Genomic DNA, 17089 nt, shown 5'->3' with positions numbered 1-17089 from the left:
AAATAAATCAGTGTCAGTTTCAGAAATAATAATAATAATAATTATTATTATTATTATAATGCATGTCATGAATTTTCTCATTCATTCCAGAGAGGAAAAAATAAAATACACTTCAAATGCACTATAGTGTCCCCAAAGCAGAGTTTTGTAAACCCCAGCAGTATTCCTATGGAAAGAAACTTATCTAAATAATCTGTTGTATCTGTTGAAGGCATCAATAATGCTTTAAATTTCATTTTCTGTCATGAGCTCCTTTGTGCAGAAAATAAGATGCATTCATATTTCTTATTAATCATGAAATAACATAAAATAAATATTTGCAGAAACTTCTGAACAGATAGCAAGAGAGGATGGCATCAGACTGAGCTGGCAGAGATTAGGTGGGAAGATTTCTGACTGTTTCATTGTCTCAGGATGTAGCTGATAGCTAAAGGTTTCTGATCAAGAAGTATTTTATTCAACTTATGTCTTAAATTAATGTCCATATACAATGTGAGGGGGTGAAATAATAATAATAATAATAAAGATAAAGGAGACATTAAAGGACTTGGCTTTAAAATGGGTAATTCTTGCATGTAACTGTCTCAAAAAATGTTTGAACCTAGAACTGGTCTTCATTCATATGGTTTTATGTAATTTGTATGGATCATTGTCATGATCATTAGGCAGTTGATTTATTTGTTTCCTTAAGGCTACAACCTTAGGGAAACAAGATTACTACAATTTACCCAAATATATATATTTTTTCCATCCCCTAGGTCCTATTTACACGAGGAATATAATTTTTGAAAATTTTGTTCTGCTGAATTATTAGAGAAGTGGAGTCTAGCAGCATCTCTGTAAACGATGAGGACTTACTCCTTGACAGTTTTGCTTTGGAGCTGTATGCTTCATGCTGTTCATATGATGCCATCACAAAAAAGGACTAACAAGCACTCACAAAGTGAAAGGATAACAGGATTGTCAGAGAATGATGGAGAAACACTGCACCGCACCAAGCGTGGTTGGATGTGGAATCAATTCTTCTTGCTGGAGGAATACACAGGTCCAGATACTCAATATGTGGGCAAGGTAAGTCTTGTATTTAAAGGATTCTTCAGAGGTGATGCATCTGACAACCTTAGTATTTTCCCTACCTGTCCACAGTAGTGTTGCCTTCTGTGTTGTAATCGTCCCAGTTTCTCATTTAAGTCAAAGAAAACACGTCATGGAACACCTGAAGCTTCTTTAATTTTTCAAAGCTATGGGAGCAATGAAGTAGTTTAGTGAATAAAAAAAGAATCTGTTCAGGCTAAAATTTTACAATTTCTTATTACATATGCCCAAGCTAGTTTTAACACTGAATCATTTTGTTTTTAACTATTAAACATAAATATTAGATAAGGGAATAGAGAAGTCATGCCTTCATTCATCTACCTAGTGGCATTTGCCAGTATACTGCAATGTATGTTTCCTCAAATGATATAAAAAATTCTATTTATCATCTATGAAGTTGCTGCCTGTGCACAATTCTAAGCATGAATATAAGAAGAAAACAAACAAACAAACAAACAAACAAAACACCATTGTTTTCATCACTTCTCCAATAAACTAACTAGGATTTTTACTTAACACCTCGAAAGACTTTCCATTCTTCATGACCTGCCTACATCAGCTATTGCCAACAAAAGCACTTCTGAATTTCAGAATCTACACAGTCCTACTTTTATTGATAACACACGATTCAAGGGTTTCCACATTTCTCACCCTCTGTTGTGCCTCACCATAAACAGATCTACTTTGCATTGTGGTATAACTGTACGGTCCTGGTAGAAACCTAGAATACATGCAGCACCATCCAGAATGACTTGCAAATTAATTAAATATATATTTTTTTAATGTTATTAATAAATGTTCATTCCAACTTCTGTCATTCTGTCATTGACCTCATCTATAACAACACTACACTCATAAAATTCTGTTTTCAGTTAAATTAATTTCTACTTGTAGTGGCAGAAATAAGATGAGATCAAATAATCCTATTGCTAAATTATTTATTTGTGTATAAAATAGGAAGGTTTCTGGTTAGTGAAGGGATCTTCAATAAAGAGTAAACTAATTGCATGCAGAAATTTCTAAACAAAATTTGGTTGGAAGTACCTTTCAATACTAAATTTGCAAAGGAAACACACAATAAGGTACCTAATATAGACCTCCACAGAAGTTCTACCTAGAGTCATAGATATATTTTTTTGTTAAAATAGAAAGCTTGTCATAAAAGATAAGTAAGTAGTAATATAAGAGTTGATTGCAGTTTCAATCACATTATTACAGATGGTTGGATTCATCTATGCCATTCTAAATCTCAAATAAATTAACCTTACATCAAGATGCTTTTCAACATCTCTGTTTCACAAAAGGAAAATTAATCACTGAGAATGTCTAAATGGTATTTTGTAACAGGTGAAAGTTTACTCCACATTTATTCTAAAACAATTAAAAGCTGCTGGGCCTTATTAGTATAGAGATGAGTCCAGGGTGGAAAACAAATACCTATATGGCAGTTGGATCTGAGATGATACATTTCTTATGATTCAGAGAATGAAAATATTTATTATTTTTTTCACGTTTCTCTGCCAAATCTTGTACGGAGATGCTGAGTGAGGAGGCAGTATTAGTGATTGTCTGCACAGATAGAAATCACCACAAATATTACTCTGTGTTCCAAAAACATGACATTGGACTGACGTGAAGCACTTCATATGGTCGCATTAACTTTAGTACGGTTCATGACATGACAGAATGAATGTGACTGTCCTCAGTGGCATAAAAGCACAGTGATTCCAAATGAGTTAGTTCATATTATCCATAGTACACATGGTTACAGAGCAGCTCCAAAAGACAACTGCTAAAACAAGAAACTAAAGATTTTTTTTTTTTTTTATAAAAAGCAAATTTTTTTGAAGAATATTACCTTTGGGAAATCTTAAAATCTCAAGTTTAGTATTCTGCTCAAAGTGTCAGAAATTAGCAAAAAAAGTGCTAAGAAAAATAACTTTTATTCCAAGCCTTGGGGACTATTTAGCAGAAAGAGTTCTTATCCAGTCCTTCTTTAACACAGATATGCACAGACAGGTAGATTACCGGGGTAGAATAATAGATGATAACAGAATAGATTAATAGAAGTAAAAATTAAGTAAATTAAGAAAATTTATCAGGATTTTTCCTGATATTCCAAATAATATTCCAAAAAAATTCCTGATAATTCCAAATTTTTCAAATTTAACTTTGAAGAGATCATAGCTATCAAAATAATAAATTAGTTTTCCTTCCAGACTTTGATTTTCAAACAATTTTACTCAATTAAGTAATTTGTGTTTTGTTAGTGAGGTTACTTTGCTGACATTTTTTTCTCTTGTGTGTTCTGTTATTGGCAGTGGGGTGGGATAGTGCATCCCTCAGTACAACATGTTATTATACAATTTATTTACAAAGCAGCATGGGTACATGTGATGGAGAGCTATTCTGTGGTGTCTGTACAATTGTCACTCCCACTGCTCAGACCCTCAGCCCAGTTTAGGCCAGTATCAGAGACCCAAGGGAAATGCACACTCTCCAGCCACTGCACTGTCCATATCCTAATTGTGTTCTGGTCTCTATGTGGGGACTTGCCTTGGGGTCAGCCCTGACTTGCTTTCAGAGGTTTCTGGAGGGAGGGAGTCCCTCCTGTAAATCTGAGGGGTTATTTTCTTAAGTACTGCTTTTTAAAATTAGATTGTCTGCAGGCAATGGCCTCACCAGAGAAGCAGGCCTGGGACAATCTTCCCTTATATCTAAGGCTCCATCACCTCATCACTTTCATCACTTTTTTTTTTTTTTTTTTCTTTCCCACTTTCCTGTAGGGTAGTCTAAACACTTAGAGCTTTTAATTAACTTGAATGGAAGTTGAGTGTATTTGGGTGTACTAAGAAGACAGATGATAAACCCAGCTCCACGCAAAGCTGGAGTATGGCTCCCAGGCTGTTAAAGTTGTTAAAGTGGGTAACGGTGCTATTGAACTCTGAAGAGATAGAAGAGTGCATATGCTCCCAATTATTGCTAGACAGCTTTTGAACAAAGGCAGTGGTAATGGGTATAGATGGCATAAAATGGAGACCAATAAATGCACCAATGCACTTAGCAGAAATAGAAAATACTGCTTGGCGGTCAAAGGAAGTTAGCATTCAACAGCTGCCACAAGGCTGGATGGCCAGAACAATTGTACTAAAGAAATTACTCAAACAAACTTAAATCATTAAACACATTTCAGAGACAAGACTGTGGTGGTTTCACCACATATATATGCAGAACAATTACCTTGTGAATGTCACGGAAGGTAAGTTAAATCCAGAGAACCTGCAGTATATCTGTAATGCATCTTTGTTTCCTTCTCCCAACTCAGAGGTTACATCCATCCTAAAGACTGCTTCCCAGCATAAAAAATAAATGCTTAAGAATCCCTTAAATTTTGTAGGTCCTGTTACTCATACCTGCAACAATACAAAAGCTATCAATTTCTCCCTGTTTAAAATTAACAGATAGAGGTAGGGTTAAGCAGTATCACAGTCTTGATTAAAACTGTGTCCAAGATTTTTTTTTTTTTTTTATTAAAACACAAAAATTAAAATGTTATTTCAAGATGTCTGTTGCTGAATGTGAACGTTAAGTATCTTAGAGGAATCATCAATATGAGGAATTTTCACAGGATGTAAGATGAATTATAAAACCCATTCTGCCTACTGAGAATTCACAAAAAGGAAAAAAAAAAATAAAGTGGATTACAATATAACATTCAGATTTAAATGTCTGAGAAAAGTTTATTTTTAAACAGAAAAGGTGACAGAAAAAATAGGTGACATTATTTTATGAAGATTAAAGAGGTTGTGGGAAAAAATAAAAAGACTGTAGTGTGATATTCTTTGATTTCACTATGGAGGTCACAGATCCAATTTTTCAGCTGCTACTAACTTTAAAGAAGCAAAAAAGCACAAGCTGAAGCTAGACTCAGAACCCAAGGAATGGAATCTCAAACACTGTCTTTCTGTGAGAGAAAAGTCTATCAAAATTTGGTCACTTCCAAAACAAACGTGTCAAGGAGAAAACTTAGAAAGGAAAAGGACTCTCAATTTAGAAATATTAGTGTTGATGAGGATCATGTTCATCAATTAAAGAAAAAGCTAATAAAATGCACAGGAGGCTCAAAACAGATAGTCCTTTAGGGATAATTAGTTTTATTTTCCAAAGCTGGCACTGAATTTATTAGCCTCTATCTCTAATTAGCTTACCTGATACCCACTGAATGTGCATCAGTTGTGCAAAATGCCAGATATCTCACCTCTTTACTGCAGTCCCTAGGAAGAAATAGGCCTAACCAAAATCAACCATTTTGGAAAATACAGCTCTTTAGAACAACAGTATATGCAAATGATTTTAAGAGGTGAGATTCTTCTTCCTTTTATTAAGTCACTCTATTATCTTTTTATATAAAAACTAGTTTTTTCCTGTATCAAAAAGGCATTTTGCAAATCAAAGACAGGCAAATATAGGCAAATAATGTGTGAAGTTTCATGCAATGTCTGGTAAATCAACAATGCACTGTAAAATATAAAACATCTCAAATATCTATCATTTCCCAGTACCTAAAAACAAACAAACAATAACAAATAAAATTATTGTATATCACCCAGAAGAAACAGATTTTTTCATACTGGGGAGGAAATAAAAATCTAAAAGAACTTGCAGTGCTCAAAAGTAACTGTTCCATGAATAACCTCCTATTTAATAATTTTGTAAAAATACATGAACTGGTGTTTGCATGTCATGGGCACCATTTAACTTGGATACAAACTGATGAAAAATCTCAGTTCTACCTTCAGTTAACTTGTTAACTTCAGTTAGCTTGAAGCATGACATCTGCCCCCATCTTATAAAAAAGTATAAAGAAAAATATAAAGAAGGTGTTTTTTTTGGTGGGCAGGTTGCAACATATATTCAAATGTAACCAAATATTTTTTGTAAACTTCACTTACAAGTGTTCAGACATCTACAATTTGGGTTGTCTGACTTACAGGAAAAGCGAGAGACAAGACTGAAAGAACTTCATGTAACAATATAGAATCACAGAATCACAGAATTTCTAGGTTGGAAGAGACCTCAAGATCATCGAGTCCAACCTCTGACCTAACACTAACAGTCCCCACTAAACCATATCCCTAAGCTCTACATCTAAATGTCTTTTAAAGACTTCCAGGGATGGTGACTCCACCACTTCCCTGGGCAGCCTGTTCCAATGTCTAACAACCCTTTTGGTAAAGAAGTTCTTCCTAAGATCCAACCTAAAACTCCCCTGGCGCAACTTAAGCCCATTCCCCCTCATCCTGTCACCAGGCACGTGGGAGAACAGACCAACCCCCACCTCGCTACAGCCTCCTTTGAGGTACCTGTAGAGAGTGATAAGGTCACCCCTGAGCCTCCTTTTCTCCAGGCTGAACAAGCCCAGCTCCCTCAGCCGCTCCTCGTAGGACTTGTTCTCCAGACCCTTCAGACCCTTCGTTGCCCTTCTCTGGACCCGCTCAATCACCTTGATGTCCTTCTTGTAGCGAGGAGCCCAAAACTGAACACAGTACTCGAGGACATCTTGTTGAGTTACCACACTTAGCAGAATTTAGAATTTTGCTCAATTGACCCATTATACTGTTATTTTTTTTTGTTGTTGTTGGTGGTGGTTGGTTGGTTAGTTAGTTGTGGTTTTATTTAGTTTTGTTTGGCTTGTTTTGTTTTTTTCTTGTTTGTTTTTCTTATTTCATGGAATTGGAATCCCATGAAAATGGAATTAGTGAAGTCTCCATCAGTCTTACCCCAGTTCATCCATGCCCTCTCAACCATGTTGCCAAGGCCATGCTCAACCTCTGCCCTGGGAAGTTTGGGAGGGAGGAGCTTGTGCCTGAAGGGGTCACAAGCCTGAAGCCAGCTATTGAGCTGGCTCTTAACAGCACTACAGCTCCAAACTCCACAGTAATCATAATTTCCTCATCATTAATTATAATGTTCTCATCTTCATCAAAAATATTTGTGATTTAATACAAAAATATTGTTTTCTCTAAATATTTAATTTTACCTTAATTCTGCCTTTAGAGCATGAGAGAACTTGCAATTTCATTTGTGCTTTTAATCAACTTATGCAATAAATCCATAAAAATTCCTGTATTTGTTATTTTCCTTCAACAGAATCACTTTGATAAATCACCTATTGTTAGATGAGAAAACATACAGGTGAACTATCCTCACAGTGTTTCAAGTGTGTCCTCCAGTTCATTATAGATGGATCTTAAGTCTGAGAAAATGTATTCAGTACAACACCTAGATGATGCTAAAACCAACATGTTTCTTTGCCATCCTTTGATTTAGCAGTATAAGTTTCAAAGAAAACAACAGAATCATAAATAATCATATATCGGTGACATATAATCATTCAGAAGTATAATTCAAATGAGAGAAGACTTCATCATGAACATTCTTAAAATGCTTGATCTACCATGTGCTATAAGCCTGTAAGTGTCCAACACTGTCTGGCCAGGTTCTTTCAGATATTCCAGAGAAAGGTGCAATGTTAAAGATCAAAATCAGATTTATTGGAAAGTATTCGATGATACACAGTATTTTTTCTACAGAAGTGATACAGTAGTGTACTGAAATCAGTATACAAGCACAATATAGTGATTGTTGCAATACACAATTGGGTCCCAGTACAAATGGGATTCCCATTAGCAGTCTCTAGTATTGTTCACCATCACAATGCTGGCATGCCCAGTCTCCAGAAAGGAATAGGTACGATGAAGCCAGTCCATTCTCAAGTATCACAAGTCCATTGCTCTCTTCAAAACTCTTGCCGGTTATTTAGTTTTTGTACTCTGTGTTGGCCCGAGCTACATATTCACACACCCATGCTGGTCTGGCTAACTCAGGGAAACATTCACACTCTTTTAATGAGCTCAGGGAGAAACATTTATTCCACCAGCTGATCCATTCAGCCGTTAATATCTGTTTATCTAAAATAAATGTCACCCTACAGTTCCCTTTGTGTTAACATAAATTCAGCTTCTTTGCAAAAGATGTGGTCAGTCACAAAGTCATCATTTAAAATAGATATGTGAAGAACATTTAATTAGAAACATTTAATAAATTAAAATCTCTGCTTTTAAAGTAAAAGAAAAAGATATATTTTATTATTAAATAAAACAAGCAGATTTAGTGGAATCTTTTCCTTTTGAATTCACTGTCCTCTCTCAGATCCCAGTTTTCTCCTGACCTTCAAATGAATACTAAAGAAATAAAAATGTAACAAAACAGGAAGGAAAAAAATGGTAGGGGAAGGAAAAAAAAAAAGTCTGAACAATAAGAAGAAAAAAAAGGGGGGGGGTAAAATAAGTTTAAAAAAAAAAAAAAGGAAAAAGGAAAAAGTCTAAATAAAAATGACTTTGCTATTATCTTATCTCCTCTTTTTTTCAATAAACATTTGATCTAGATACAAGCAGCCATATCTCTAGTTAGCTGAATCCCCAAAATAAGAGTAAAAAGGAAATAGGAAAACCAAGAAAGGAAAAGTCAAAGGAAACAAACAAACAAACAAAACACAAACGTGCAAGAAATCCCTGTCTCCAGATACATACACAACTTAACTACAAATACAAAGGAAAAGTCATAGCTTTCCTCATTTAAAAATAACAAAATTTCCAGAGGATTCCAACATAAAACTGCTATGATTTTTTTTTCTTCAAAAAGTACTTAAATTTTCAATAAATCTCATGACTGCTTTTAAAAAGAAGGTTGGAATGGCAGGTAAGTGGTAAGAGACCTATTACACATTTTCCAAAAACAATAAAGCTTTTATTCTGGATGAATGATAGCTGCTCATTTCTGAAAACCTAATTATATTTTTAATTGAAGTTTCGAAAACATTAAAAGAGATCTAATCCCATAATGCACAATCCAAGCATAGACAATTGAAGTAGAAATATCAGCAATGTTACATTACAATGATAAGCCTAAACTAGAATTCTTCAATCATATTTGGACATTATATTCCACAAAATCAAGATTCATTTCTGAAACAAAATAGAATGATCAAAGTCTTCAAACACATGAATAGTAATAGTGAGCTGGCATTGTTTGCACAGATACAGCAACTGTCATGAAATCTCACCTCCATTTTTTCAAACACATAAAGGACTGCTGAAAAAAAAATATATATTGTTGTGTTCAAGGAAAGAAAATGGGTTCATGTTATTTCCCCCACTCCTCTCCTCTCCTCTCCCGTTCCCTCTTCTCCTTTTCCCTCAAATTTAACAAGGCTAATTAACAAACACAATTTTCCAGCAAACTACCCAGTTACTTTTAAAGCCAAAACAAGATGGGACAATCAAGGCAAAACAATAATTCCTCTTTTCCCTTCCTTCCTCCCTCTAAAATTTCTCCCTTAAAAATTGCACTCACCTTGTGCCGAGTATTGCAACAAAGACTGCTCTGTGGAGTCTCATTTTACAATGCTCTTTGCTCAACCACAGCATTCATCCTCCTGGTGCACTCAGAGCACTTGCAAGGTGGGCCAGGACAACAGAAACAGGAGGTCTGGTGCTCACAGGGTAGAATCTCCCCTCTCCATAGACTTTGCTGGGTTGAGGGTGTTGTCAAGCTAACAAAAACCAAGGCTGGAAGTTAAAAGATTAAAAGATTTGTGGACATGGAGAATTGAGTTCTCTTTCGTCTCCAGTAGTAACTTTCAGTTGCGATTTTTTCATTTTCATAAAAACTGGCTTTTCTAAGCCTCTTGGTCTTGGCAAGATTCTTATGTTAAAAGACCTGCTACACAGTTCTGTTTCAAAGCTTCAGCTGGCTCATGGACCTGCCAAAATAGGTAACTGTTATTTGTATAATAGCCTTAGCATTTTATTACACCCTCACAGGCTGGAATTTCCTAGCTTTGCAGCTTTAAGCCAGTGGGAAGAGAAGTTTAGACTAGCAGTAATCTGCAGACCTATCATTACCTCTTATCAGGCAATCATTTACTGTGCAAAAAAAAAGAAAAAAAAAGAAAAAAAGAAAGTGGGAGGGTGAGGAAAATGTATTCCACAAGATACTTTTCATGATTCTCTTTATTTATTGCATGGATTACATTACAGGACTGATTCTGAAAAGGGGAAGTGTTTTGTGTAAGTTGTGGTTTACTGCTATCTGCCAGTCTAATTATAAAAAGAGTGTAAAACCTACCAGAGCAAATCAATATGTGACTACTTAGAAAGGGCAATTTGACTGCATCAGATGGTGGTATAGTGCAACATCTTTTCTGTCGGAAAAAGGTCTATGGATATTCACCTTGAAGACAAACAGAGGAGCTGTCAACAAGCAACTGTCAGAACAGCAAGGCTTTTCTTCTTGTGTGCATCTGATACATCTATTCCTGTCCATTGCAGGAATCATCACACATTTCAGCCTTCTAGAAACTGAAAAATACGTTAGTGTAGCTAAAGTAATCAGTCAGTTTAACACTATGCTGGGTATCAATCAGAAGAGGAACCTGTTGCATAACTGTGGTCAAATCCTTTATGTATCACCGAAACAACATAAGCACACTAAGGTAATGTCTGTTCTCTCCATCAATCTATGGTCAGTTAATTCAGCTGAAATTCTCTTTTCTGTTTGGTTGTTGTTGTTGTTCTTATGTTGTTTTGTTTGTTTGGCCTTTTTCTTTTTCTTTTTCTTTTTCTTTTTCTTTTTCTTTTTCTTTTTCTTTTTCTTTTTCTTTTTCTTTTTCTTTTTCTTTTTCTTTTTCTTTTTCTTTTTCTTTTTCTTTTTCTTTTTCTTTTCCTTTTCCTTTTCCTTTTCCTTTTTCTTTCTTTTTTCTTTTTCTTTTTTTTTTTTTTTTTTTTTTTTTTTTAAATACAGCAGAGTGTAATAAAAAGATTGAGAAAGCATTCTGGCCTCTATGAACCTTGCAGAAGCTACAAATTCCTCTCTATCTTGCTTCACATCTCAGGCATGCTACTTTCAGGTGGAACCATGATGCCATTTTTGTCAGACTGGGAGTATAAGACAAGGAATATCAGGCTGACATAATTAAATGAATTTTAGCTTTAATTGAAAATAAATTGTTATTCTATATTCTCCACTTCTACAGAAGGATCCTTAGGAGTAATTATGTCAATTCCCCTCTGTTTAAGTATTAGAACTTAACTTATTAGAACTCTCAAAGAGTTCTTTGGAAGAGTTGGTTCAGTTACAATAATAAAATTTTAGCTAAACCGTGCCATAAAAGTAATTTGTGATGTAATAAAATTTGATTCGATGTTTACCTTATGTACCATTTATGTTTTCTGTTTTTAAAATGTAATTGTCAGTTACATTTACCTCATGAAGCTTTTTCTTAGAACATGTATATATCTGAGTAGTGATGTATAATATAACAAAAAAAGGTCTGGAAATTCAAGGAAAAGGTGATGAATCAAAAAATCATTTGATTAAAAATAGGGCTTGGGATTATTGGGTTGAATAAAATATGAAGGCACATTATGAAAAGGCAGAACACAACAAAACCAAATATAGATACCTACCTGGTGAACAGTGATTCAGTGCTTGAGTTTGTGATATAAATGATTGCTTTTACTTTTCCTAATTCCAAAAAATGACAACCATGGAAGTGTTAAGTGGGATATTGATACATTTCTATACAAACAGGCATAAAATGCATTTATTTAACTTAAGATTTCTGATCATTGGCATTTTCTGTAGCCATTTTTGACATGGGAACTTTTAGTTATTGCTACATATTTATTATTAAGAGCAGAAATTTCTTTATGAATTAATTTAATTCTTATAAGAAAGTTCTGGTTTACAACTTCTATGCAGCTTAGGTATCATTAACACTATAACAAACTGTTTAAAATGTTGCTTGTATTGACATGAGCTTTAAAAATGGTGCTTTTCTGAGAGTTCTTAAAGGGATTGTGTAAGCATATTTTTCTTTTTAAGAAGCATTTGTCATGGGGTAAACACTGTCACATACCAAGATGTAAAAGAGCATTAAAACTTCAAATATAATTGGATCAGGTACTTGACTGATAGGACTGAATTAACAAATAAAAAGTAAAATATAGAAAGTATTTGCTTACCTTGTCATTCTACAACTGCAGCATCTGACTTTGAAATGCTGAAACTAAAGAACCTTTAAATCAAAAATTGAAAACAAACAAACAAACAAAAAACCTGGGGGTGTATGTTCTCTGTAACACAGATATTTAAAATTAAATAAAAATATACACAGTTAGATATTTTAAACAGATGTTAATCAGATATGAACAAAGACTGTGGACGATAACGGTCATATAAAAAGGCTTTTGGCACACAAACTAGTGTTTATATACAGTCACTGAAGTAAATGGAAGTGGGGATGTAAGAAAGAAGAATAAATCACTAAATTTTTTTCACTGTCACTCTAAGTTTCACAGAACATGAAAGTATATTTGTCCCTGTACAGGCTAGTAATCATGAAGTAGAAGAGGTCACAGTCTGATTCCCATTTCATATGAAAGATTTAGAATCACATGCAAAAAGGCATGGAAGTGAAAGACAAAGTCTGAGTCTATTCCAGAAGAAATTCTTAAGCCCTTCATAAATACTGGTAATGGAAAGGAACAAGAATGACCTACTCTGTTTTCATTCTATTAGAGCTACCGTTCCTAACTTTCTTTGTAGAGGTGGCTAAATCTTTTCTAACTTCAATGTGAAAAACAAAGCAAAACCCCACACTTTAAATTAATTTTATGTTTCTTTTTTTTTTTTTTTTTGAGAATATTTATATATACTTGATATGTTTTCAAAAAAAATTGATTTAGATATTTTAGACAAGGATAAAAGAGGAAAAATATGATTATTATTAACTATCATTGTTAATATTTTACATTTGTGTAAGTACCTTTCAACAAAATATCTCAAAGTATTTTATGTTTATTAAACACACCTATGGTGAAGTAGAAAATGTTATCATATACATTTATCTGAAGAATAAACTGCATCAGAGTTGAAACAGTTATTTGAGGTCACAGAACCAGTCAATGAGAACTGTTAGAGAATTAACTGAAAAGTCATTGCACAGGAAAAAAATCAGCACATTGGCAGGGCTTACTTATTTGAAGAGAAAATCAAGGAAGAAATAACTGCACACATCCAGTGTCAAAAAAAAAAAAAAAAAAAAAAAAAAAATTCACCACTGACCCCTCCTCCTGAATACTAGCAGAATCTCAAGTTCTGTCTTAAAGCCTGTCTCCAACATGAGACATGGTCAACAAGCCAATGCTCAACATTTTACTTCAGATAAAGTCATAGGATAATTAGCAAAACTATCAGTTTTACTTTGTGTGCTCTGTGCTTCTCCAAAGTACTGAGTAACTACCAAAACAAAAATACACTTCAGCAAAGGATACAGTCACAGTCAGTATTGAAGTCTCCATTTCCCATCAAAATACTTCTTTTTTTTTTTTTTTTTTTTCCCATAAAGTTAATATGAAATTTGCATTGTTACTTTAAGAACTGTATCTGCTTTAACCAGATGTAAACACTTTGGTAAGCCATGCTGTTAAACTGATATTAATCTCATGTTTTGTGCACACCCTGATGGGTTTCCTTTTCATTAATATTTTCTCTGAGACTTAAAAAAAAATAAAGAAAACCAAACCAAACCAAAAACAAAATAAAAATTAAAAAAAAGAAAAACACCAAAAGTCCAACATCTGCTGCATTGTCTAATGTCTCGATATTTATCTCATCTCATCTGTTCCAGATTGCAGATTCAGCTATTAAATTAAACATACCCTTTGTGAAGTGGCACTGTTGGTCTGCAGGGCTTTACGCATGGTTTCAGCCTTATGCTTTGGCTGCTCTATGCCCTGCTTGTCTTTTGTAGAGTTTTCATTTGAAGCCCCAGGCAGCCTTACTCTGGCTTTCCACTAAGCCACAGTCTTCATGCTTAATCAGACAGGTACAATCAGCCTGTGGTTTAGGCTGAACCTGAAAGCTTGTCTCAGGCCTTTAAAAGGCATGGTGCTTACCAGGCTCACTCATGCTAGAAAAATAATGAAGTGTTTTGGTAACCATTTCTGCCACCACCCTGTCCTTGGCATTGTTATAGGAATAATCTTCCAAAAATGGTATTTTGAAACAAGATTAAAATGAACTGTAAAATCAGGTAATGCAAATTGCAGTAAATACTAAGTCAGTTACAACTAAGAAATAGCAAAAAAATTACCATATATTCTCTCCTAACTACTAATTTTTCTTTCCTAACTACTGTTTTCTTCAGGATACTCTTCCTGAAACAGTAGCTTCACTTAGGAAGCTACATCTCACAACAGAGTCAAGGCTTGGTGCTTAATATGTCCCCTGCTGATTTCAGATCTTACTCCCTGACACACCCACCTTTGAGAATCTGTACCTATTGCTAGGCAAACACATGTGTGTCTTGGAGCAGGGATGGGTTAGGGGAACTGCATTCAGACTGAGAAATGCAAAAGACGGATGATAATTGTATAATATACTTTCACTGAGTACCCTTTGGTGAGTGTGACAATTTGCAATTTATTGCAATTTGAAGCTTTTTGGTAGAGAACTGACTGTTAATCAGTAAGCATGGAACACAAAACCATCACTCTTTCAGGTCTGAAGAGCATTTATGTAAGAGTGAATATATTTTAAGGAGAGTAAGTAACTTCAAATATTTTGATATATCTCTGGAAACAACAAATAGTTGAACAGTTTAGGAAGAATGCACATTTTTGGATCTGCTTTGAATCAGCTGGCCTACAGTCTGGTTTTGTTTGTTTGGGGCTGCCAGCCTGGTAGACTGTTAACAGATTTTAGGCCAAAAAATGCTCTTTGATCACACAGCCTCACATCTCAACATCTTATTCCATTATTCTTCATACATACATACACTGTATGACTTTCTGAAAAATATTCAGTCTTGTTCTATTGACATCTATCTAAGTATATAAACATGCCTATAGACATCTACCTGTATATACAAATACACATTGACACACAAATTTGTGATTAAAAACAGTAAATAAACCTGTTATTGATGCTGTCTCCAGGTCATTGTGGATGATCCACAACTGGAAACAATATAAATCATCACAGTACGTGTGCAATTAGGGCAAAGGATAACTATACATGTTCAGGGACATTGGATTCATAAAACCCAACCAAAAAGACACTTCACAGCTATGTGCATCCTCCAACTACTCCTTGTCCCTCTAACCTCACTAATCAGACAGTTGTAGCAGCTGTGGATGTGAAAGAAGAAAAAATTGCACTGGACAGGTTTGCACGCTTTCCCAAACCAGCATCTCCAATTGCCACTGAGATAGAGTACTTGCATAGAGGGACTGTAGGTCTCACCTAGTACAGTATTTCTTATATGCTTATTATTGAAGAGACGAGTTTGGATCAATTAGATCTTTTGAGGGCAAAGGACAATTCATTTATATGAAATTCATACTGCTTTCAGTGCTGGAGCTTCTATTTCTGTGTGCCTCTGTGCCCATCTTTAGAAGTAGCAAGCGTTTTTTGTGCCTCTGGAACTGCAAGACATCACATATACTGAAACATTTCACCCAGAAGTTTCTGGTTAGAAAAAAAATCTATGAGAAAAATATCCTGTCTTATTGTGAAGTCTTTAAAATAATGATGGATTTACCAACAGCTCCAGGGATTGATTAAAGTGACAGCGCTTGATGTTGAGTTGTGATGTGATAATTTCTGATCTGTGGACGTAATTGATGGCTATAGCGATTTACTGTAAACCTGTATCTCATCTTTTGGAACAGCCAAATGACAATATGTGGCAAACCATATTAAAAAAAAAAAAAAAAAAGGCTTTTTTTAATCAGACTGAAAACTTACAGGTCATCTGTTGATTTGGAGAATTGAACAAAAATACAAATTATACGTGCTCTGAAATCCAATTCATTATACAGAAATAATAATATGTTCACTTTTTCAGATTTGCTTACAACATACCAACTTACCACTTAAGGTGCAGGAAATGTAGGACTTATGCAGGGGAAGAAGACACTTGAGAAAGCAGTTCTGATTTTCAGTACTCCAACCCTTGGTTGGAGTGGGGAGTTGGTGTGGGGAGGAGGTAGGGGTGGAGGGAAATAATTTCCACGTATTTTGTTTGTATCATCAGCACCAAAAGGCTACTAATAATTCTACTCAACCCTTCCTAAATTAAAACCAGATTTACCCCTACTCACTAAGCTAAAATCGGCACCTGCAGCTGGTGTTGGCAATATTTTTCACAAAATGATTCTCTAGAGAATTTGTAACAATAGACAGCTGAACACAAGAACCAGATGCTGGAAAACAGAAGATAAGAAAAGTAAATGTCATTTGCCTTGTTTAATATACAGTCACTTAGGTTACCATCACACACAGAGTTAGGTTGTTTAATTAAGAAGTTTGTGCGGATGTCACAAATTCATGTCAGGTAAATACATTGCCATTTAGCACATACATAAAACTTTTGATTAAACACACATGAATAGAAAATTAAGCTGATGCAGATACTGCTACTGCAATCCAAACTGAAGAACAACTGCAGTTATTAAGATGTTTTTAGAGTTTTTAATTAGTTAAAATGTTAATGAAGGAGAATATTGGAAGCGTGAAGGAGAATATTGCTGTCGGTGCTGTACCCCAGCTGCTGTATATCTCACAAGGTGATCTGAAATCATATAATTACTGGGTAATATCCTACCTGTCACTAGCATTCAACATACTTTAGGGAAGATTTTGGCATTGGCAGAGATGGTACAAATTTTTATTTCAAGTACACTTCTTACACTTTTGGTATGAATTTCATTTTGTTTTATTTTGTTCTATTTTATTTTTAATACTAATCTATCCTCCTCCTTAACTTCTGTGTTCTTTACCACCTCCATATACATAAACTTATTGACTTGGAGAAATGTTAGAGTGATTACAGTCAAGACTACTGGGGTCAAACCAGTATGTGCTT

The 17089-nt window shown here is 34.6% G+C and overlaps 1 protein-coding gene across 1 annotated transcript in view; it reads left to right on the top strand.

Moving 5' to 3' along the window:
• Window positions 1-846: 846 nt before the first annotated feature.
• CDH9 (cadherin 9) overlaps window positions 847-17089 on the top strand; it is a gene marked incomplete at both ends in the record, with an annotated part of 77900 nt that continues 61657 nt past the window's right edge. The window contains one exon of the mRNA XM_082754425.1: window positions 847-1071. Coding sequence (XP_082610551.1) covers window positions 847-1071 — 225 coding nt within the window. The remainder of the gene's footprint in view (window positions 1072-17089) is intronic.

Source organism: Aythya marila (assembly GCF_965140915.1).
Source record: "Aythya marila genome assembly, chromosome: 2".
NCBI lineage: Eukaryota > Metazoa > Chordata > Aves > Anseriformes > Anatidae > Aythya > Aythya marila.
The sequence above is the reverse complement of the archived record's forward strand: the minus strand, read 5'-3'. Positions and strand labels throughout refer to the sequence as shown.